The 24,130-nt window shown below is 42.2% G+C and overlaps 1 protein-coding gene across 1 annotated transcript in view; it reads right to left on the minus strand.

The window, feature by feature from the left end:
- Nucleotides 1-24,130, minus strand: part of syne2b (spectrin repeat containing, nuclear envelope 2b) — a 126,934-nt gene that overhangs the window by 21,552 nt on the left and 81,252 nt on the right. Inside the window, 28 exon segments of the mRNA XM_030772229.1 lie at nt 2,045-2,200; nt 3,291-3,416; nt 5,434-5,628; nt 6,237-6,468; nt 6,691-6,785; nt 6,992-7,139; nt 7,505-7,659; nt 8,088-8,207; nt 8,577-8,759; nt 9,735-9,939; nt 10,120-10,247; nt 11,199-11,369; nt 11,626-11,775; nt 11,985-12,140; nt 12,849-13,034; nt 15,378-15,530; nt 15,783-16,268; nt 16,883-16,982; nt 17,150-17,355; nt 18,933-19,064; nt 19,499-19,672; nt 19,989-20,189; nt 20,354-20,455; nt 20,888-20,989; nt 21,884-22,090; nt 22,461-22,589; nt 22,795-22,917; nt 24,015-24,130. The exon segment at nt 24,015-24,130 is cut by the window's right edge and continues 32 nt beyond it. Coding sequence (XP_030628089.1) covers nt 2,045-2,200; nt 3,291-3,416; nt 5,434-5,628; nt 6,237-6,468; nt 6,691-6,785; nt 6,992-7,139; nt 7,505-7,659; nt 8,088-8,207; nt 8,577-8,759; nt 9,735-9,939; nt 10,120-10,247; nt 11,199-11,369; nt 11,626-11,775; nt 11,985-12,140; nt 12,849-13,034; nt 15,378-15,530; nt 15,783-16,268; nt 16,883-16,982; nt 17,150-17,355; nt 18,933-19,064; nt 19,499-19,672; nt 19,989-20,189; nt 20,354-20,455; nt 20,888-20,989; nt 21,884-22,090; nt 22,461-22,589; nt 22,795-22,917; nt 24,015-24,130 — 4,637 coding nt within the window.

The raw sequence follows: 24,130 nt of genomic DNA on the forward strand, positions 1-24,130 counted from the left end.
AACCGAAACAATATCCCTAACAAAGAATGTAGGGATGCAAAGCAGACTTATATGTGTTATCACAAATTATGACAACTGTTCTGCGATGGACTGGCGACCTGTCCATGGTATTTCCTGGCTTTTTGGCCAATGAATGCTGGGATAGGCTCCAGCACCCCCCGCGACCCTAATTTGGATAAGCGGCTTAGATAATGAGTGAGAGTGAGTGAGATTATGACAATTAATTGTTCAGGTAACTGATCTAAAACTGATGGAAGTTTTAGTTGGAAAAAGATCACAAGGGGTTAAACGGGGATATCCATGTGAGACATGAGTCAGCTTATTCAAAGACATAGACACATTCAGTCTGCTCTTACACTCGTTGGATGGGTGTGTGTGTGTCTGTGTGTGTGTATGAGTGAGAGAGAGAGAGAGAGAAAGAGAGAGGGATTGCACTGAGCGTTGTTAAAACTCATTTCACAGCAGAGATAGCAAAATTAAAAGTACTTTTGCTAAAAAAAAATTACTCTAGGTAGAGTTAAAATATCCCTCTTGAAGAATACTTAAGAGTAAAATAGTCACTCACTTACACTTTACAAAAACGGTTGTCAGTTTTACTCTACTTAGAGTAATTTTTTTAGCAAGAGTACTTCTACTTTTACTTTTGCCATCTCTGCTTCACAGTCATGATTGCCCAAACTTTAACAAAAACTTCAAAACAGTCACTGTCGTAGTCAAAACATGCCGCACTATCCACGAGCACACTCTCCACCACATCCATCATTCCATTTCACATTCTCACCAGGCTTACTTACGCACGAGTGTTCACACCATTCCTAATTACAATGCACACACTCAACAACATGTCTGTGATGCTTTTCACCGCTTCACTGTGGGTAAACCCAACATAATCTTTTGTGGTTTTTACACCACATGATGTAAATGAGGCGAGGGGATCATGTTGTTAATTCTCAGAATCTCTTTGTTTTTTTCATAAAATTATTTTTAGAGAATGTTTTGGTCTTTTGTATAAGAGGCATAAAGATCAGGACACACACACACACACCTCCCCAGCCCCTCTCTACAGACTAGTGACAATGACACAGCATGTCTGATTAATCAAGCAATAGGAACCAAACTCCAGCTGTCCAGCACCCCCCCCTCTTTCTCTCTCTGTCTATGTCTCTCTCTCTCTCTCTCTCTCTCTCTCTCTCTCTGTCTGTCCCATCTGTCCCCTCACTCCAGTGTGAACTCCACTTCTACAACCTGATGGCTCCTCCTCCTACTTTTGAGGACAGCTGTGCTAAACTCAACCATTTTATATGCACACACGCATATGCACACACGCACACACACACACACACACACACACACACACACACACACACACACACACATTCTGTTCCCACTGTGGTCACTTAGAGGCATGAAAACATACTTGAGATAGTTTGAATCCTCTTTGTCTAAACTGTCATTTTCAAAGTTTCTCCAGCCTGATATTAACATTCCAAACTTTAAGTTTAAACCAGCACCGTTCAAAACAACACCACATAACTTAATCAGGTGAAACCCATCAGTCGTTTGAATCAAAATTTGACGTTAATTAAGTTCAGAGAGAGTTTTAATATTGCATTTGATATTCAGTTTGATTTCAGCAACAACTGCTCTTTCTCTGTCTCAAACTGTTTTGTGCTATTTACACACCACACACTGACACACACAAATTAAGCCCTTCACACTGAGGAACCAGAACCCAGAGACTTCAGCTATATTCCCTTATAACTTCTAAACACATCAACCTAATATGACTATCCACTCAATACTCAGACCCAATGTATTTCAGTATTTATGCCTTTACACACACATTCTCTCTCTCTCTCGCTCTCTCTCTCTCCCCCTCACACAAACACACACACACACACACACACACACTACAAAAAACATAATAATTAAAACCAAGCTTGAGTTCTGATCTGTTGTTTCCCCAGGCTTGTGGTCAGTGAGTATGTCATTTTGCTGTCTATGCCATGTTGTCTGTGTCTCTGCGGCGTCTTGTCACTCTTACTTTGAGACAGAGTTCCTCCCACTGACAGTGCAGCTGATCCACTTGCTCCTGCAAGAGTAGCATGTCGTCGGCGATGATGTACTGGGACAGGTCTGTCTTCATGGTGGCCAGCTCCGTCAGGCTAACTGCCCAGTCCTCCAGAGAATCCTCCACCTCCTGCATACCATAACACAAGCCCACCGTCAGTTCACTGCTCTTTAATCCTCTCCTCTTCGCTCCTCTCTCACTCCCTCTGTCTGGCCCAAAAGGATTAAGGACCATGGGACAGGGGGAGGGGATAAGATAGCAGGGGAGAAAGGTGGGAGGAGAAAAGGGAGGAAGAGGAGGGGGGCAGCTCCTGTGAGCATTCGCATGGCTCTGTTTCAGTCTGCTACTTCCACTCATGCTTACTGTTCAGTTACCTCAGTTCCAGTCTATGGTAGTTAAAAAGTTGCTGGTTACTTTTACATACATATTACAGAACTTACAATCACTTTTACATTTTACACTGGCTACTTTTACAGTGCCACTCCCAAATTGTTTTTCTTTTTTCTTTCTTTCTTTCTTTCTTTCTTTCTTTCTTTCTTTCTTTCTTTCTTTCTTTCTTTCTTTCTTTCTTTCTTTCTTTTTCTTTTCACTTGGCCTTGTTCAATATTAGTCTTTAGTCATGGCTTTGCTGAGTTTGTGTTCGTTGCCCATTGATACCTGAGCAGTTGTATGATGAGGCCACACTGGTATCTATTTATAGAGAGGAGTGAATGGCTCTCATTCTATTACATTATAGAGTCTGAGTGTGTGTGTATGTGTGCAACGTTTGCATTCCTGAAGCTTTATGTCCAAAAGCACAGGTGACACACCTCATACAACTTAACCTGCATCTGTGTACTGTTTTCTCTCACAGGAGCAGGTTTTTATCAACACTCACATGCCGCTTAACAGACAAACTGACTTACGCTTACCTTAAAACCCCACAGTCACACTCATATAAAAATGTTCCCAAAGCCATAGAGTCACGAGTGGGAAATGATAGTGGCCCACTGGAGAAGATCGGTGTGGTTTGTGAGTGCTCTGGAAACAGTCTAAGCCTCTCCCTGTGTAAGAGATCCTTAAACACATGCTGTCCTCTCCAGGCCTGTACTGTATACTCCGAGAGCCACTCTGTGTAGTGCTTCAGACTATGAGTTCTGTCTGAAAGTCTGGCCCTTTGGCTGTGACAGCGATGAAAATTATGTGTGTGCAGGCGTAGCTGAGGCACGTGTTTGAATACCTTTGAAAGCTGTTCCTCTTCCTGCATTTTGGCAAGTTCCTCAGGAACTGGTCGTCCTAGCTTCATTTTGATTTCCTCCAGCTGGTTAGTGCAGTCGGCTAGCTTAGCCTCATAATGCTCCCAGTTCTTCAAAGGAATCACATTAGTAACATGTTTGTCACATAATCAGCTGTCTGTGACATGAGCTTAGTGGTACTGGTCAATTCTACAGCAAAGATATTCTTTATGTCAAAATATTCTATACAACATTTTAATGTACTGTTTCTACGCCTGCTGGAATAACTGCACAGATAAATCAACTGACTGTATCTGGACCACCTCACAGTTGGGGCTGTGTACAGGGGCTGTGTGTAATACAAATAAGGCACAATGTGAGACCACACAGCACCCAGCAGCAGCCATTGCTAATACTAAGCCAATGCTTAATTCTGTGCATGGAAATTACAAGAGAGGGGAATATACAAATCTCTGTATAGGGACTGTATCCAGGACGGTCAATCCACAGTCATCATGCCAACACACACACACACAGACACAAACAGGTAAACAGCGCAGTATCCAGATGTCCACTGACGTTGCTCTGGCATTAACTTTGACCTGTTGTGTGTGTATGTAACACATACACACACACACACACACACACACACACATACACTGACCAGTCTACTTCAGCACTATGAGGTGCAACCCCCATCCCTCTAAAGGCTTATAGTAAGCCCTCTGAAGTACACACACATGCACACACACACACACACACACACACACAGACAGACATACACACACACACAGGCGTGCACACACATGCACACAGAAAACACTGTGTGCGTCAAAAACAGACAGCTCAATCGGCCTTGATCATTACTGTGGTATTTCAGCGCTGGACACACACAATGAATTCACTAATAAAAAATGTAGGTCAGTGGACTAAGCACAGACAATCTTTTCCCCTCTCTCTCTCTCTCTCTCTCTCTCTCTCTCTCTCTCTCTCTGTCTCTCTCTCTCTTTCTCTCTTTCTATTTCTCTCTCTTTCTATTTCTCTCTCTCTCTCTCTCACACACACACACAGACAAGACATTGAGCTCAAATTCAATTCAAATTTCAAATAATAACCAGAATTCTACAAACAGCAGTGACATAAAATCTGATTTTCACTTAAATTGTACTGTCACCATTCTGTTAACTTACAGATGACAGAAATGTAAAAATGTAAAGTCATCAGATCTGTGTTAATACACTAAGCTTTGAGAGACAACATTCAACAATGTTTGTCCACATCCACAAAACTAAATCCTCATATTTTTAAAAGTCCAGTTTCTTTCACCTGGCTGTACACAAGTTATACCAAAACAATGGAGTTTTGTTGTTTACCAACACTCAGGGGTGGAATGACATTTTTCTTTTCCTTGGCCAGTTCCACTGTGCTGTAGGTTAAGAAAGTGTAAGGTTACAAAAAGATTCATTATTCATATAATATTTAAGTCTTGTCCTGTAGGGAGAAGAGAAGCTCTGCTCTAAAACCCTGAACTTTGAGTGTCCTCTACAAACAGAGACAACTCCATCTTCCACACCTTAGTAACCTCAAACTTAAAAAACATAAACCTTGTAAATAAACTCAGAACACTGTCCTTACTGTCGTAATGCACACAGTTACCGCACTCTAATAAAAAGCACATGCACGCACACCCACACACACATGAACACACACACACAATCACACACACACACACATGAACACACACACGCACACACACACGCACACACACACACACACACACACACACACACACACACACACACGCACAAACAGAGCTCACAGAGCTCCTCATAACACCATGTTATGAGTTCTGAATAGTGGGTGTCACACTGGCGCATTTTTGTGAGTCTGTTGCATGTACAATGCATCTAGGCATCTAAATAAGAGAGTATGAAGGCGTTGTTTATGTGCCATGACTCTGCTGAATGTCACACTAAATAAAGCTGAAATATAAAGCTGAAATATACCATCTGATGCATTTTAGCTGTTAGCTACTAAAGCAAAGCTACATTCTGTAAATCAGTCAGATTGCAACACTGTGTAGGAAGCATCTGAAATAAAGAAAATGTGTTTCACATGATCTGTAACAGCTCATTTCACTGCACTCACATTGACGATGTCAGCTGTGAGGCTCCTCCTCTTTCCCAGCATGCACTGAGAGTGCTCCCAGTCTTCCCGCAGGGCTGCCTGCTCCGTTTGTAGCTGTGCCTGTGTCTGCTCATCACTGACTGCAAACAGCTGTCTGCCCACTTCCAGGACCAGCAGGTAACTGGACGCTGACCTCTGGAACAACAATTCCGTGTGCTACAGAGGGCAAGGGGTAAGAGGTCAGGGAGAAATAAAGAGAGAGAGTGAGAGAGCGAGAGCGAGAGCGAGAGCGAGAGGGTGAGAGTGAGAGTGAGAGTGAGAGTGAGAGTGAGAGTGAGAGTGGGAGTGAGAGAGAGAGTGAGAGAGAGTGTGAGAGTGAGAGAGTGAGAGTGAGAGAGAGAATGTGAGAGTGAGAGTGAGAATGAGAGTGCGAGTGAGAGTGAGAGAGAGTGAGAGCGAGACAGAGAGAGTGAGAGTGAGAGTGAGAGTGGGAGACAGAGTGAGAGTGAGAGTGAGAGTGAGAGAGAGAGAGAGTGAGAGAGTGAGAGAGAGAGTGGGAGAGTGAGAGAGTGAGAGTGAGAGAGAGAGTGGGAGTGGGAGTGCGTGATGGTGATGCAGAATTGGAAAATGAGATGATGGAGAGTGAAGGACAAGAGTGAGAAAGAAGTGAGAAAACTCATTTAAGGTTTTATGCAGTAAAGAAAAGCCAGACAAACAGAACTTTGTCCTGCACCCAAAGTTAAAATTCGAGAATGATCAAGACTGGTATGTTGCGAAAGCAGTAGTAATGAAACTGACTGATGCAGAGAGCTATGAAACACTACCTTTAAGTCATCCAGAGACAGCCGCAGCTGGGCCAGACTGTAGTGACCAGGGCCCATGGGAGGGAGGAACGCATCTGCCAGTGTAAGGACTTTACGGAGCTTCCACAGGTTGTGTGTGTACAGGCGCCAGTGTTGTACCAGACCCACCACCAAAGAGCGCTGCTGGGCTGCCCTCTGAACCGCCCCCTGCCAGTGCTCTCTCAGCTGAGCCAGCTTCAGCAGGAAGTCACTCCTGAACAACAAAACCTACACTGTTACTACGCTGCCACAGCAACAGAGAAAGCTACTCCAAGGTGAGGTTCTAAAGATCCCATTCACACCTCTGAGAGCCAGAAAATCACTACATATGTTCCTAAGACTGAGCATGGAGCTCCTGAGTGCCCTCTTAAAAAGCACTGCTGTGGAAATACATCTGTGTTTTCCAGAGAACACCGCAGAGTGTAAAAGACTTCACCTATCCTCAATCTCTCCTCTCTGCAGCAGACACAGGGCTTCACTGACCACTGAGTGCAGAATCTGGTGACCAACCGACACCTCACTCTGGAACCGCTGAGAGAGAGAGAGAGAGAGAGAGAGAGAGAGAGTGAGTGAGAGAGAGAAAGGTGTAAAGATTTTGATAAATCAGTTTTACTATTCAGTTTTCTATGGATGAATCTCAAAATCCACTCTGGAAAGGAAGGTGATGACAAGACTCAGGGAACCCAAGGAGTTTGTGTGTGTGTGTGTGTGTGTGTGTGTGTATGTGCGTGTAATACCTGGTGTACGTGTAGATGTTGTTTCAGGTCAGGGTAACATCCAGGTATCTCCACAGCCAGGCTGTCCTCCATATGCTGGAGAAAAGTCATCCAGCTCTTACACCTCTGTTCAAAATCCTGCTGGTGTAGACAGGCTGCCTGCGCCTCACTGACACATATACACAGACACACAGACACACAGATACACAGACACACAGACACACAGATACACAGACACACAGATACACACGCACACATGCATACACGCACACACACATACACGCACACATACACGCACACACACATACACACGCATGCATGCACACACACACACACATACAAACGCACGCACGCACGCACACACGCACACACATACACACATACACACACACACACACACACCCCGAGTGAGTTCAACTTAATGTGAAGACTGTCAGCTGTAATTCATGCTGATGTAACAGTCAGAGGCAGAGTACAACACTGCTGTCACTCTCACTAGACTCATCTCATTCTCTTCCTGAACTCCACCCCTACCTGCATCTCTCCAGGGCGTGGCCAGAAGCCTGTGTCCACTTCCTGTTCAGGCTCAGCACCCTCTGCACCACCTGGTCATTGAGCGTCAATCTGTAACTGATCTCATTCAGCAGCTCCAACTCTGGAGACAGACAACTCAGGTCCAACAGACCTGACTACAGGGAGAAAGAGAGAGGGAGCGAGAGACAAACAGAGAGGGAGAGAGAGAGGGAGAGAGAGAGTGCATCTGAGAGAGGCTGGAGGGTTTTTTTGTCCGAGAGAGAATGATAACAATGAACTAATAATGATAATGGTAATAATGGTAATAAAGAATAATAATGAAACCTTAAATATATTTTGTGTGTGTGATGTAGTTTATATAGACAATATCAGAACAGTAATGTACCTGTGAATGTGTGTATATGTGCATCTCTCTCACTCTTCTCTTTCTCTCTCTTTCTGTGTGTGTGTGTGTGTGCGTGTGTCTGTCACATCATCATGAATTACAGCTGACAGTCTTCACAGTAGGTTGAACTCACTCTCTATGTGTGTGTGAGTGTGTGTATGTGCATGTGTCGTATGTATAATGTAGACTATGTCAGACCTGTAATATGTCTGTGTGTTGAAGGTTTGATCCTGTCATGTGTGTACTCTCCCAGTCCAGTAAGTTCTTCTCTAATGTGTCTAAGAGACGGTCAAACTCCTGACGCTGTTCCAGCTGCTCCTACACACACACACACACACACACACACACACATACAAACAATATTGTCAGAGTGATGTTTGATGTGCAACTTTACAGATTCGACAATGTTAAAAACAGTGTTTTTAAACAAGAAAAAAACCCTATAAAAGTACTGTGCATACTCATATTCAAAATTCCCTATGAAAACAATGCACCAACTCACATTACAAAATTCCATTTAAAAATAATGCCCTTAAAATGCCCTAAGCAGACAGCTTCATACTGCAGAATACTTTGTGTTGTAAAACACAGATTCCCTTAATGTACATATCCTGAGAGACTGTCAAAAAAGGTTTTGCAAGCAAAACAGAGTTAAAAGGTGAAAATGTGAGCAGTCTGTTCTCTGACCTGCCATAGTGCCTGTTTCCCATTCAGGGCCTGGTCCAGCTGAAGGGCCCCACGCATCAGTAAACGACACTCTGATTGGACAAAAACAGCTGCTGACGGCTCCATCTGGGCTGTCAGATCTTTGGACACACTCAGCACTTCCTCCACATCAGTCTGCAGTGATGTGGTCTTCTCCCGTAACATCTGACACAAGAGAAACCAGCGGTCACAGATCATTGAAGAGTTAAAACGGCAAGAGAGAGAACTCTCTGTTTTTTGTTTCTGTTTTTTTTTTTTTTTGACCTTGATCTCATTGCACAAGGAATATTCTGAAGGGTTATGCATATTTGAAAGTAGCTGTTGCTTAATGGCTGGTTTGTACAGCTTTTTCTAGTTTTTATTTTCATGCTTTTTCATGTTTCTCTGTTTTACGCCTATTCTAAACTCTGTGTATCTATTCTGTTTTATCAGCCACTTCTATAAGTACATTTAGGCTTCATCAGTGTTGTTTACAACATCACCAAACAAATAAATTTATTAAAATAAATGTTTATAAGAACAAATTACCTTGTTTAATTGAAAGATTACATAAAAGATTTTATAAACATAAAGTTTAGAGTATTTTCAAAGAGTTAAAGAAGAGTTAAAGTTCTGATGGTGTGCTGATTAGACACATGGCCTTTGACTACACGCTGTTAGAAGGTTCTGATCAAAGGTGAAAAAGGTCAGCTTGGCTCCCATTAATGAACCAGATGAAATCAGTTTAATCCTTTCACGACTCAAATAATATCAGTTGAATCCTTTAATGAACCAAATGAAATCAGCTTTTAAGGTAGAGGCCACACTGTTCAGGAGGCCTGGCTAAATTCCAGTTTTTCTCCAGTAACACCATCAGACCACCTGAGCAGACAAAAGGATTAATAAAAGCGCAGCCAAATTTCATATCTCTATCAGCAACAGTTTAGGCTGTCTAGACACTGTGCGTGCGACCGTGATATAGACTGTAACGGAGAGCTCGATTTAGGCTGTCCAGATAAAAATAAAGCTGAAAAAGTGATCAAATAAAAAGAACAAGGTTCCAGCTTTTCTGCTTGAACTCCCAATAAAGAGAGACACGGGGAAAACAGCTGGGTTTCTAGAAGCTTCTCTGACAGTGCTTGTCTGCTGCTGTGCGCTGACCTGCAGGTCCTGTATGCAGCCTGTGAGCTGCTCTGTGGTGATGTCAGGGCGGGACGCTCTGGTGGAGAGTGTGTTCAGCTGGTCTCTGTACTGCTGGACACTCTGGGAACAGGAACACGCCACTGACACAAAACGCTGCCACACCTGCAACAGAGCCTGGGAGTCCAGCAAGGTGTGTGTGAGGTCCTTCTTTACATCTGACCACCTGAGACAGACAGACACACAAACACACGCACACACACACACACACACACACATACATACATTAAAATCACAAGGTTCTGTGTGTGTGTGTGTGTCTGTGTGTATGTGTACGTGTGTGTGTGTGTTTGTGTATGTATGTGTGTGTGTATAAGACAGGTTGTGAGAATTTCCAAACACTGACCGTGTTTTCTCTTTCTCCAGTTGCTCAGACAGTGTCTTGGCAGAGAGAGGACTGATGCCGTTCTTAAGGCAGGAAAATGCTTGATTTAACTGCTCCCACAGTGTGTCTGTATGTTCTGCTTCTCTCTGTAAGGCCTACAGACAGAGACAGAAAGCCCTCACGTCAGTTCATTAGCAAATACAAGAGTAGGCCGGGCCCCAATGTGAGACCCATGTCATACTGACAGGGACTATGATCATATAAGGAAGCAAGAAAATTAGTTATAGAAGAAGCTAGGGTCCGATTAGATTTTAATAATAATAATAATAATGATAATAATAATACAAGTTTATTTAGAGCCCAATATCACTGTTAATAGTCTCAAAGGGCTTTACATGTCCATAACAAAGTCAAATCAAAGTTATATTATACATTCAATTATATTATCTAACTATTATCCAAGTTAGAGAAAATAGATAAGTCTTTAGTTTGGTTTTAGAGTTATGAAGAGACTTGAGACTTTTCTCTCGGTAGATGATTGCAGAGGAAGGGAGAGCGGTAGGCTCGGTAGCCAGCGGACTTCTTTTTAACTCCTGGAACGACTAATAGTCCAGAACCTTTGTTTAATTTTAGAATTAGATACACAGTTAAATACAAGTATTTAGGACTTTCTCAAACCAACAAGTCAAGCGTATTCATGCATTCCAGCCCCCATATATGAATTCATACATTTGAAACGTCTAGTCATTGCTGCGCTCAAGATCCCTTTACTGTGTTTCCTACTGTAATAAGCTACAATTACCTGTCTGTACTTTTGTGAAACAATTAAATATCTTCTCCAGTTGTCACATATTTTACTCCTGTGTTACATCATAAGGAACAACTCTGTAGACGCGCACACACACACATACACAGTTAAAATAAAGTACAGGAGCATATGCTGTTAACTGTGGCATAGAAAAAGCATTAAAACTTTACACCGGCCTTTCATTCATACATTTACTCAGATGCAGATAATCCTTATTTGATAAGACAGGTGTTACAGCAGTAAAACCACTCTGACTTTACCCTAATGACTGTGAGACAGGAAGTGGTGGTACCTGTAGTCTGTCTGTGTTGGTCTGCTGGCCACTGAGGGACGTCTGAGCTGTGAGGCAGAACTGCAGCGTTTGGCGAGTCCTTGCCGTGTTGAGTGTTGCTTGTTTGAGTCTATTCTCTAACTGACTCCAAACATCACACACACGCTGCAGATTCTGCCTCAGAGCATGGGTCTGGAAAGGCAAAGAGTTAAACTCAGACCGGGTTTCAAAGAGTCAAACTCAGACTGGGCTTCAAAGAGTCAAACTCAGACTGGGTTTCAAAGGCAGAAATAATTAATGGCAGAGCTTTGAGAACAAAAAAAGGATCAGAGATACTGTAGCTTACACTATTCAAAATTAAAGCACATTTAACCGTAAATGGTAAAATACTGAAGTTCGATGTAGAACAGAAAAAAACCCCATGATGATTAATCATCTGTGAACTGGCCTGCTGCATGACTGCTCTGCACATGTGTGATAAGTTGTCCACATGTGTGATGAAGTCTGTGTCTCTGTCCTGGTCCTGCTCCTCAGAGTGACGCCTCTTCCTCAATTCACTGACCTCAGACAGCACAGCCTGTGTCTTCTTATCCAGCTCCTAAAACAGCAATCTATCATCTTAAAGCTGCTGCTGAATGTTGTAATTTAACAATAAATAAGGGCATTTAAAACATATTTAACTAAACATTTGGACTTAACTTGAGTTGAGTGCCACATGAAAAAAATGATGTGAATGGTTTAATTACTACACAACTGCAAGTTCTCCAGTGCAAAACTATACGACCAACATTTTCATCAATTCCTCACCTCACAGTCCTTTAGGTTCTTTTCTGCAGTGGACTGACTGACAGGCTTCTCCGCCAATTGGATCCATTCCCTTTGACCTTCGACCCAGCTGCGCAGGAGCTGCAGCTTGTCCTTTCGCTCTGTGCAGGTCCTCAGGTGCTCTTCCATGTGCAGAATCTTAAAAAACAAATCAAAACTCAACGAACATGAGGAGAGAGAGAGCAGTCAACAGTCTGAACATATTCTATGACCATATTCTTCCAAGAAACTATGGCTCTTTGGTTTTCAGTTTTGAGATTGCCTACGTTATACGCACATCAGCAATTACTTGCAAGTACACATCATCATTAAACTAATCACATAGTTCTTTTGCATGCTGTCATTTGACCTTTTCAAACAAATGACCAGTCATTTTAGATGAAATCATTAATGCTACTTTACAAAAATATGCAGTCTCATTCATGTTCTGCTGTTTTATTGTACATTAAGAAAAAAAAACAGACTGAGAAATATATTTCAGACTTGTTTCAGTACACTTTACAGTTAGACGTTAAAGATTATTCCGTTTTGGGTCTCAGACAGGCTGCTGTTCACAGCATGAGAAGAGCTGATCAGGTCGCTATCAGTGGCCTGTAGTCACAGTGAATGGACACACTGCTCATGAGCTGAAATGAGCTGTCTGACAGTGCAGCTGCATCACTATAAAGAGCTAATTAATCATGGCCTTATAAGATTAATAATTGTGCTGTTACTTGAGTACCCTTAGCAACCATAAGGTGACTCCCACCCATCCAGCTGAAATGGAGATCTGTGCAAGTGAATTTGGGGACATGTGGAAAGGAAGCCTCTTAAAAACACAGTGTTTTAATGGAAGATATTGTTCACCTTTACATTAAGGAGTCCTTGTAGAGTGAGCCAGCGCAGGTTGAGCTCTCCCAGTTCCTCTGAGAAAGAGGTTTCCCTGTATCTGGGAGTCTGGACATCAGCACCACTGTCCTCCAGTGTCCTCTGTGTAGACTCATTCATAAAATCTACAGCAAACTGGTGAGCAGCCAGCTCTGTCCTCAGCACCTGCAGAGAAACAGACAGGTCAGCAGATAGACACACAGAGCCGAGAGAGAGAGAAAGAGAGAGACAGGGAGAGGGAGAGACAGAGAGAGAGAGAGAAAGTAAGAGAGAGAGAGAGAGAGAGAGAGAGAGAGAGAGAGAGAGAGAGAGGGGACACATAATGAAACAAATGCCACTTTGGTATAGTTTAATGAAGTAAACTTGGTGAAATGGTAAATTAAGCTTTAAATACACACATCATTTCAGTTACAAAGAGTTTGAGTGAGCTGCAGAGCAGGTAGACAGCTTTACTACTCAGACAGGTGAGTAAGCCAATGCACGAAGACTAGAGTGTTTAAAAAGCTTAAAAATTGACAAACCATGGACAAATTTTAAATGTATCCTGTAAGATTTCTGAAAATACAGAGATGAAAAAACATAATTACTGTACATTATCATCATCGAATCCCTCTGGAGCATTTTCCTTACATTTTACCAGCAAAAAGAAAAACATTTGGTGTAAGCGTAATACAGTGGTGTGCAGGAACGAGCTAAAAGAGCGCATTTATTGAACATGCTCATTTTTTCGGTGAACTATCAACGTGAACGCATCCGTTTGCAACTAAAGAATGTGAACTTGAGCGTTGTTCAGGTTCGTGCAAGATTTGAAATCCTCGAGTGCCATAAAACACAGTGCTTTTGCATATGGTGCACCATAAACAACACTGGCCAGTTTAACCTTTTTTTTTGCAAAATGGCCAGTGCAAGTGGCAATTCAGACAATGCAGCTACCGGTACTACTGAGGCCAACTCATATGATTATTTGAAGGAGTTTTATGAACTAGTCAATACAGACAGAGGTGACAGAAGTAAAAGTAGAAGTACTCTTGCTAACAAAAAGTACTCTAAATACTCTACTCTGACAACCATTTTTGTAAAGTGTAAGTGAGGGAATGTTTTACTCTTACTTAAATATTTTTCAGGAGAGATATTTTAACTCTATTTGGAATATTTTTTTTTTAGCAAAAGTACTTCTACTTATATGTTTGCCAGTTCTGAGTACACATTCTGATGGAAAAAATCTAACATTTATATGCAAATTGTGCTCGCGAGGTCTGAGAAAACAAGTTCAAATGTCAGTCACAAGGTGTGCAGGAGATGTGTAATTAGTTGTTGCTTTGGTTTGAATGCATGGTTTTTGGTAGGTGAGTAGTGAGTAATGAGTGCATTAATGTGCATATGCAGGCACATGAAAAAACACTTTACTTTATGTTTTGAACTTTTTACTTTATTTGCTGGTGCACTTCTACTGGTAAAATACATAACTTATGAATGCACAAGTACACCCAACCAATGATTGGGGGCTGGGGATGGGTAGGAGGAGGTCCTACTGAAAAAGATAAGTTCAGAGCAGCTCATTTAAAAAAATGGAAGAAATGAACTGGGGTTGTGAACTTGTTTAAAATTCAACTTGCTTATTTTAATCTGGGTGAATTGAACTTTGAAGGGTGGACTAGCACAACACTGGCATAACATGTTTGTGGAAAATGAACGTATATTTTGTTTGAGGGCAGCTTTTACATCCATACTTGGTTCTGTCAGTGCCCCTCAAAATGCACCAGGGCTATGGTCACACTTTGCAGCTGATCCTAAGCTATGGCATTAATGTTGAAAATGTGACTGTCTTTCCTCTCAGTCCCATTACCCTGCATCTGTGACAGGCTGGACTACTTTTGACCACCAGAGGCTGCCAAAGACTCTTTGTTGACCCAGCCCTCTTGTTACCTAGCTCACCTGTACCTCATTACTGTCTCTGTCATGTGCCTTGTTTTCTTGTTATCTCATTGTATTTAAGCCTGGTCCTTGCTAAGTCTTTGTGATTCCTCTGTGTTTCTCAAGCTCTAAGCCTATTTTTGACCTCTTTGAATTGTTTGCCTGGTACTACTCTGCTTGTTAAGAGTAACCTCTTTTGGATTTTCCCTCGCTAACTTGTTTGCCTGTTTCACGGACTGATTTTCTACATCTGTCTCTGGCTTTGTTTTTGGATACTGATTTTGGGTTATGGACTTGTTTTGCCTGTTTTCAGTGGTTTCCCTGTTTTTGGATTTTTGGCTTGTTTTTGCCTGATTCTTCTGTGCTTTTGGATTTGAGGGTTTTTTTTAATATTTTTGGAATAAAACCAATTGAACTACCACTCCAGAGCCCCGGACCATCTTGCTGTATTGGTGCCTGAACATTGTTATTGACCCCTGACCTCTGTCACACCATTACTCCATCCACTGCCACAGACTAGACTCCCTGAGTGATTCTCGCTCATTAACACTTCCTTCAACTGAGTGGACACAGTCAGTCCAGTGTGAATGATACCTTGTATCTGAGGAGAAGGTGAGAGGGGTGGGTGGTGGTAGAGGGGGCTTTGTTCTCTCTGTCTGCCTCCTGCTTCAGTTGCTTCTCAGACACGCTGATCCAAACCTTCAGCTTGGCCATCACCTCCTCTGGGCACAGCCTCTCCATCACACACTGAGAGAGAGAATGTGGATAAAGGAGAAGGATAAATGTTGAGAGTTTAGAATAAAGAGAGAGATGTATTTTCCATGAGTGTCTGTGCGGCAGTAGATACATCCACCATCACACAGAACTGTGTGTCTGATTCCTTAATTGGCCATTTACTGCCCATACTTCAAACAGTGATAGGAGAAACCCTCACTGAAATAACTAAAACACCTGACAAAGTCATATTCACACAAGTATAAAAAGCACCAGCAGTCTCACCTGATGCAGTTTTTGCTGCACTGTGGGGAACTTGTCCAGCAGCTGGGCCCAGGCCTGCTCTATCTGTGTCAGCTTTAGCTGAAGAGACAACAAGGCCGGAGTCAGAGGAACCAGTTGCACAGTAGTGGCAACCCTCACAGGAGAGCAGTTCTCAGAGGAGCTAATCTTGGAGGGGGTGTCTGCAGAGGAGATCTCCTCACAGGAGGAGGTGTCTTCAGAAGCCCCTTCTATAATGTGGAGGTTTTCTTTGGTGGAGCTATCTTTGACAGAGGAGCCCTTTTCTAGTGAGGTGCATTCAGCACAAGCGTTTTGAGCAGAGTCGGTTTCCTCCCTTGAGGAATTTGTCTGGACAGGTCTGGCGTTACATTCTGAGGAGACCGAGGTCGTGCTATGGGTTCGTAGTTCACCACACTGCAGCAGACGTGTACCAGTGCTGATCACTGAGGACTTCAGAGCTGACTTGGCCTCTAAGTCCTTACAGAACTCCTTTAATAGAGACAAAAACGACAGTTTAAATTAAAATTAAGGCTGTGACGCATGTTCATATGGATCGTCATGAATGTTTTACATTCACACTTGTACAACTGTCTGTGTATGTGGTGATCCACAGCAGCTTTCACACACACTAGGGTTCAAGCTAAAACTAGCCTGAACCTTCAGACTTATAAAATACATACTTAACAGCTATCTTCATAGTCTTAATTAGTTTTCACATATTTATTGTGTAATGGTTTGGTATTGAGGAATTGTAAGGGGAAGTGCTACTGTAAGAGATCTTGAGAGGGTGCTGTTGAGTACTCTTATTCACTCTAGTAGATTGTAAAAACACTCACAGGATTTTCTACATTCAAAAATAAATACTACTGATAACTATTGTACAGTCAGATATCCTGCTGTATTTCTGAACAAAAAGGTAGGGAAGTTGAGTTACCAAAATAACGTTTCTTCTCCACTAGCTTTGATGTCGTTTTTTAAAGATTTCTCGTCAGTGTAAATATTTCTCCTGTGTTGTATGTGACTGGTGTAGATCATTCAGTGTGTGTATGTAGAAGTATTTTGATGTGTGTGCTCACCACAAACTGCTGAAAGAGAGAGAGGACGTGGCCCTCCTGGTCTGAGGCCATCTGATCCTTCCAGGTGTGTAGGAGCTCTCTGGCTCCCCCTATCCACTCACACAGTATTGCAGAGTCACTCCCAAACCTGAAAGAGGAGTGTCCATCATCAGTCGCCCTCCCCCACCCTCTTTATCTTTCCATCGCCTTACTTCCTGTCTCAGGTCAAGATCGCTTAAAAAAGGGATTCATATATGAAGTTTGATCTGGTTGTTTATAATTTTACTGTTTTTCTGTGAAAGATCTAGCTATAACCTTTTCCACAGCTGCTGCATTCTGTGGGCGAAGTCTTGTCCTGTCTCTGCCTCTCTCTGCAGGGCCGCCCAGCGCTGTTCCAGTCTGAACACACACATGGCCTCTCTATGTGCGGGAATGCACACTCTGTGCAAGGGCAGCCTGCGCCCCTGATCCAGGATCAGGCAGACCTGAGCTCTGTTCTCCTCAAGCACTGCCTGTAGCTTCTGCCAGGGGAACATAGAAAAACATGTTAATGTGTGAGAGAATAGGAGACAGAGACTGCTATTCAAAAGAGGACAAAAGTACAACATGACTTGTTATAAAGTGTCCAATTGCCACAATGTAACTAAAGGATAGTGGACAGACACAACTATATTCATATCCATTACACATGGAATAATCACCATTATGATAAAGAGTTGAGATACTGGTAGTAACACAGTGTAATATATGTAATGTTGTGTAAACAACAGTGAACAGTAAATGCTCATTATGAGAAGGGCTGCATTACAGCTTAATGCTTAACTTGTGTTTATTTTCACTTTAGCACAGAATGACATTAATGCTGTGTTAGCATAAGTTCACAGCTTTCACTGAAATTCACTTTGACTGTAACACACAAGTTGACCTTCAGCTGAGGTAAATCTGTGAGAAGCTCCGGTTCACTTTGTTTTCATTCCTGACAGCCTGTTTATCCACATCTGGGCATGCTCAACCAACTTCACATATCATTTATGCTTTTCTGAGGCATGAGATGTCTGACGAGATCCCACACATGTATTCCTCTGTGGGCACTTTTTTCACACATCAACTGACACTCTATCTTTTTTAATACAGTCAGCACAATGTAAATGGTTTACAGTTCAAACATTTTCACATGTAGTTCAGAGGTATTGTTCTCTATATATGTTAATACTTTATAAAGTCATTGACACTGATCATAAAATTATAGGGTATGCTTTTCTCTTGTAAAGTGAGCATATGCCTACTTCAGCCTTGATTTGCCTATGTTAAGAGATGTAGTTTTATTTAATTTTGTTTTGTGAATTTTGTTTGTGAATTTTATTTGCTTACACTGCAAGACAGGTGTTTTGATTTAGTCTAATTCATATAATATAGTAAAATGTAATCTGTGTGTGTTTGTCAGCATTACTGTTTACATGCATTAGAATAATAATATACTTTACTGAAATACATAGTCTTGATATTTGCAGTGAGGCTGAAGTCTGTGAATGAACAACTTAATTGTTTAAACACAAGGATCTTAAAACTAGTTAGGAGATTCTAGAGACCCCTGTGGTCACATTGAGTGATGTTAATTTTAACAATGCAGTTTCTGTTTCTGCTCTATTCACAGCTGTGATATACACCTCAATCACAACTAAGACATTTCAGCCTGGAAACTGAGCTTTATCCAGGTGTTCTTTCAAACTCAAACTGAGTTTGGATTCTTTGGCTCTTAATTACACTGTAAAAACAAAGCCCGTAAAGTTTTAAGACATTCAGTTTAAGAATTCAGTTTCATATCAGAGAATGAAAACAAAAATCACGAAAAATCACTAATTTGATGAGTGGCACGGTGCCTGACTGTGTGAAATGGAAGGGACTCTACACATTCCACAGTCACTGTGATTCTTTAGGTAATATGAAGCAATTCATCCCTTTGCAAGGACATTTTTCTCTGGCGCTCTGATCCACACCTAAAATCCTTTCCTTTCCCTTCAAATCCCCACTGGTCTCATAGTTTACAGGCTCTTCAGGGCTTATGTAGACTTTAGGGGTCAGCAGGTCTAGGACGTACCTGGTAGACGATGAGCAGCTCGCCCAGCTCCTCCTCCACTTTCTCCACCAACTGTATCTTGGGAAGGCTGGTCTCCAGACTCGTCAACAGGTTCTCCATCCAAGAGCGGTTTCCCTCCCACTCTGTCCAGGCCTAGAACATTTTAAGATGTTACGTGGTCCATCACATGTTTAAATAACGCACCTGTGCACATTAAAGTAACCTTACAGATACACCCCTCACGTTTTTCACACAGAAATCTCCTGACTTGATTGATCACAATATTTTTTGGTTCCACTGTGGTTTTAAATTCATTTGGCACATATTCCTGACTGATCTATGCTGTGTTTTTCAGTGAATATTACATCACTACCTTTTAAGAATAATGAATTTCAAGCTGCTTTACCAAATCATATTCCATAAGGTTCTGTGTGCTCATTAGCCATATAGTTCCAACTCAAGTTCAAGTTTATTTGCATAGCGCTTTTTACAATTAAAAATGGTCTAAAACAGCTTTACATGGATCAGTGTCTGTAGTGATGTGTATGAAAGACTTCCATTACACACACAGCCCAAGACTGTCGTACCTCTAACGTCACCTGTAGACTGGCCCCTATCTCCTGAGCCTCTTGCTGTATCCTGCAAACCACCTGTTCCACACCTGCCATGTCACCTTCCCAACCACACAGGGCGCTCTCGGGTATCCGCCCAAGCAGCTGCCGTAGTGTTCTCTGGTGTGCATCAAGGGACAGGAAGAACCTCTGTGTACGCAGAAGAATAAAAAAAAGAAAGAAAAAGAAGGAGCAGAAACACCAATGGGTCAATCAATTAGGTGAAGAGCTGTGAGCTAATAAAAGACTGTGTGAGATCGTTTAGCGTATAGTAATGAAAACACTGCAGTATGACCACAGAAACTCGATCTCTGATAGATGGACATGGGTAGGTGCTAACAAAAAGGTTTAGCTTCACGACTGTGGGATGCAACATGTCTGAAGTAAGTTACTCTGTTACTGCAGAAAAATATATGTAGAGCAAAATGTGTGTAAAGCAAACTGTAATAATGCCAACAGAACTTACTTTGTGTGTTTTCAGGAGCATGTGCAGCTCATCTGGACTGCTTATCTGAAGTTCAGAGAAATGGGAGAGTTTTTCTCTGCCTAGTTCCACTAAGGTTTTCAGGCCCTGTAGCAGTCTGTTAGCATGCTGCTGCAGCTCCAGTGTTCCCCTCACTTCTCCACTACACTGCCTCACACCGGCCCACACGCTGTCTAACACATCCTAGATGAACAGGAAGCCAACGATTCAAACAAGCATACATTTTCACCGACATATAACCTTGCATGCACGCGGACACACGTGTGCACACATTTTTACACACTGGTAGAAAAACACAACATGACACAACACACTGTCCAGTGTAGTCATGTGACGTAGCCCAGTACCTCCACTCTGATGAGTTCTTGAGTGAGAGATGTGGGGCGTCCCTGTACCTCTGCCCCCTTCCTCAGTATGGCCAGTTCACCCTCTCTCTCGAGGAGTGCCTCCTGTAGCCCAGCAAGAGTCTGAAGACAGAGAGTCACTGTCTGCCTCAGTCTGGACTTATGTGTAAGGGTGGCTTTGACAGAGTATGAAGTCTGACAGGGTGACACATTTGTTACTTGCTAAACTGTTTTATTAGACTAGATCCAACACAGTTGTTTAGTCTCTGTTTTCTAGCTTGTGTATTAGGGTTAGCCAGTAAACAGTGTAATTCTGTGTAACAGCATTTGCAGCTTTGGGTCAATTTCTGACTTGACTTGTATTCTCAAGCATCTTTGCTATTTCAAACAAACAAACAAACAAACAAATGCTTGTTTAAGGCTGAAACAATACAGGCTGCATACCAGTCCTCTGGTACCCTTAAGGTGTCACCTTGGAGACCTGTCCCTGTAAAATAGTAAGCTAAATAATGTGTTTTCTTTGTTGATTTATGTTACCTGTATTTGCTTGCGCAGGTGGTTTGGGGCATCTCCGTTAGTCATTTGGTGGAGGTGGGTAGTGTTAGCCAATAAGGAAGCATGCAAATCTCTAATCTTTCTCTGTTGGGTTGGACAAACACAGGGAGAGTTGAAACAAGGAGTGGTCAGGAGGACCCAGCATATATTAAACTATGTCCTGAAAAATCACACAAGCGCACACAAGACATGTGGACAAATACACAGTCAGTTTTGTCCCTGCGTAAACAAAAATGACTGAGTGCTAAGATGCACTTGACTGCTGTCAGTTGAGGACTGGTGTTAATTTCGAGGTTTGAGGTGCTAAAACATAAGCAGACTGTCAAGGAGCACTTCTCCAACATCCTGAGTCAGTATCACCAGATTCTGCTTTGTTAGCAGTGAGGAGACTGTCATTATGGTCATGGTAGGAAAGGTTTGGCATGCCATGTATGATATGTCAGTGTCATGTAGTATTAGTGCCAAGGTAAATGCTATGGATAAAATACAGGAAAAATATACTGTCCATGTCCAGAGGAACCCTGGTGTGTGTGACCTGAGGCAGGGGTCACACTATTGACCTCAGACAATTCCTCCCATTGTGAGATTCCTAAGCTTATTAACCTACACCACCAAAATAGATTCAGCTTATTCTCACTGACCTAATGTTCAAATTAAAATGTATGTAAACACATAAAGTACAGTATTGCCTCTCTAAAGACTGGTATCTCAAAAGAATATTAAAGTTTCATAACTAAATAGAATACAACAAATATTGCAAAGTAAAGCCATCAGGTAATTTACATTGTGGTTTTCTTGGTAAGCTACATATACAAGCATATTTTTAACAAGCAAAAATATCATTTAAAATTACAAAAAAAAAAAAAGTTATAAACATATTCACTGAGCAGAATGTATTTGGTATATTTTAAACACAGACTCTTTCCTGCTGGTGCCCATTCATGTGACTGGTCCCAACCAGTGGAGAGTGGTTCTGACCTGCTGTTGTTCTGTGTGGTCCACCTTAACCTGGAGCTGGTTCTTTTTCTCCAAGACCGCGGCCTGAACTCTGTGCACATGCTCTGTGAGAAGGTCCAGACACAATGAAGGCCCAGAGTCTGCTGATCTGGGTCCCAGAGCCTGGCTGATGTCTAAAGCATGAGAGGCCAGCTGCTGTCCCAGAGAAACCAGCTCTGCTGAGACACTCTGTTATTCACGCACACAGACACACACACACACACACACACACACACACACGGTCATGGTCATATCAGACCTACTGCACACGCTCTCAGATATTCACACTCACACACACACACGCACACACACACACACACACACTCACAGTCACCTGAGATTTACTGCATGTCTACTGCTTGAGTGAAGCTGGTGAATTAGCTTAGGGAGAAGATGGTCGTATGAAAAAGGGATGAAAACATGACTGGAGCAGGGAAAGAATGAACCAGCCAGTGAATGTAATATTGGCCCGGTGTGAAGACAGGGAGACAGAGAGATGAGTAAGGAGGTGTGGAGAGCTGTAAAGACAAAACTGTAAATAGGGAAGCTGCTGTTGTACCTGGAGCTGGTGAAGCTGATTTTGTGTGTCAGTGTGTGAGAGTTTGAAGTTTGTGAGGAAGGTTTCTGTCAGAGAGGTCAAAGAGAGGTCAACCTCACTCAGAAACCCAAACAACTTCTCATCCAACTCCTGATCAGAGAGAGAGAGAGAGCGAGAGAGAGAGAGAGAGAGAGAAGAAAAAGTTACAATTGCAGAAAACAAATACAGTTCTTCTTATTGTTGACACTACTTTGGATCCTCATGCACTGGATAAACGATAATGAGTTTCTACAGTGTGCGTGCGTGCGTGGTGTGTGCGTGCGTGTGTGTGTGTGTGTGCGCATGCATGTCCAACCTGTATTGGTATTTGAGTAGCTGTTTGGGCCAGCTCTTGTAAGCGTGTCACATGTGACCGTAGCTCCTGTAAGTACTGAGAACCATCGAAACTGCTGCTTACATACACAGTCTGGGCTCGCATCTGTACAAAACACACATAGTAATACATTATCACACGTGCATGCATACACACACACACACACACACACACACACACACACACACACAGAGTTTGGGCTGGCCTCGGTACAAAACAGACAGACTAACACATTATCAATGCATCTCTATCTCTAACACACACACACGCTCACATACAGACACACAGGTTTACATACAGCAGCTCTGCTGTTAATTGTACAAAACACATAGAGTAACACATCACCTATCCAAAACTGAGATACAAGAAAATAAATAAATAAATAAATTAAACAGCTCTTGCATCCCTGTTGCCAGCTGCTAGCGTCGCAGCGCTGTGTTTTTGATCCTCTGTCTATTTACTGCCATGTGTCCAGCACCTTCTCCCCATGGACATGAGAGACAATACATTGCTCTACAAACTCACTCAGGTCTCATTTGTGAGGTGTCTGTTGGTGTGTCTTATTGTAATATAGTGTGAGGTCTTGTGTTATAATATAGTGTGAGGTCTTGTGTCTTGTGCTTATCTTCTATGGGATGTCCTTTGGAATAAATAAAGTTTACTGAATTAATCAGAACTGCATTGAACCACACTCAGACACACACGTTTTCCATCAAGTAAAAAAAAAGTAATTCTTCTGACAATGTTACATTGATTTTATGTGTCTGTGAACATAGAACATGTGTATATATAACATATGGATATACACACACACACACACACACACATATATATATATAGAACATGTGCATATATATATATATGTGTGTGTGTGTGTGTGTGTGTATGCATATCCAAAACTGGTGAATGCTGTTTTCTCCTATTTGAGCTGGCTGGAAGAGTCTGTCTGCAGTGAGGACATGAGACACTGAGTTTGTCCCTGAATAAACCAGTACAGAGGAATATACCAGACCCTGAATACACCAGTACAGATGAATAAACCAGACCCTGAATACACCAGAACAGATGAATAAACCAGACCCTGAATACACCAGAACAGATGAATAAACCAGACCGTGAATAAACCAGTGCAGATGAGTAAAACCAGTCCCTGAATAAACCAGTACAGACATAAATAATGTCTTATGGCAGTCCGGGCTGACCTCTGACAGTACACTTGGCACTATTTCGGTGTGATCCTGAGGTTTCTGTCGTCTTGCTGTCAGTCGTTTATGGAGATGAGTCCATTTCCTCAGGACTGCTTCCTCCTTCTCCTCTT

Source organism: Chanos chanos, chromosome 4 (genome assembly GCF_902362185.1).
Source record: "Chanos chanos chromosome 4, fChaCha1.1, whole genome shotgun sequence".
NCBI lineage: Eukaryota > Metazoa > Chordata > Actinopteri > Gonorynchiformes > Chanidae > Chanos > Chanos chanos.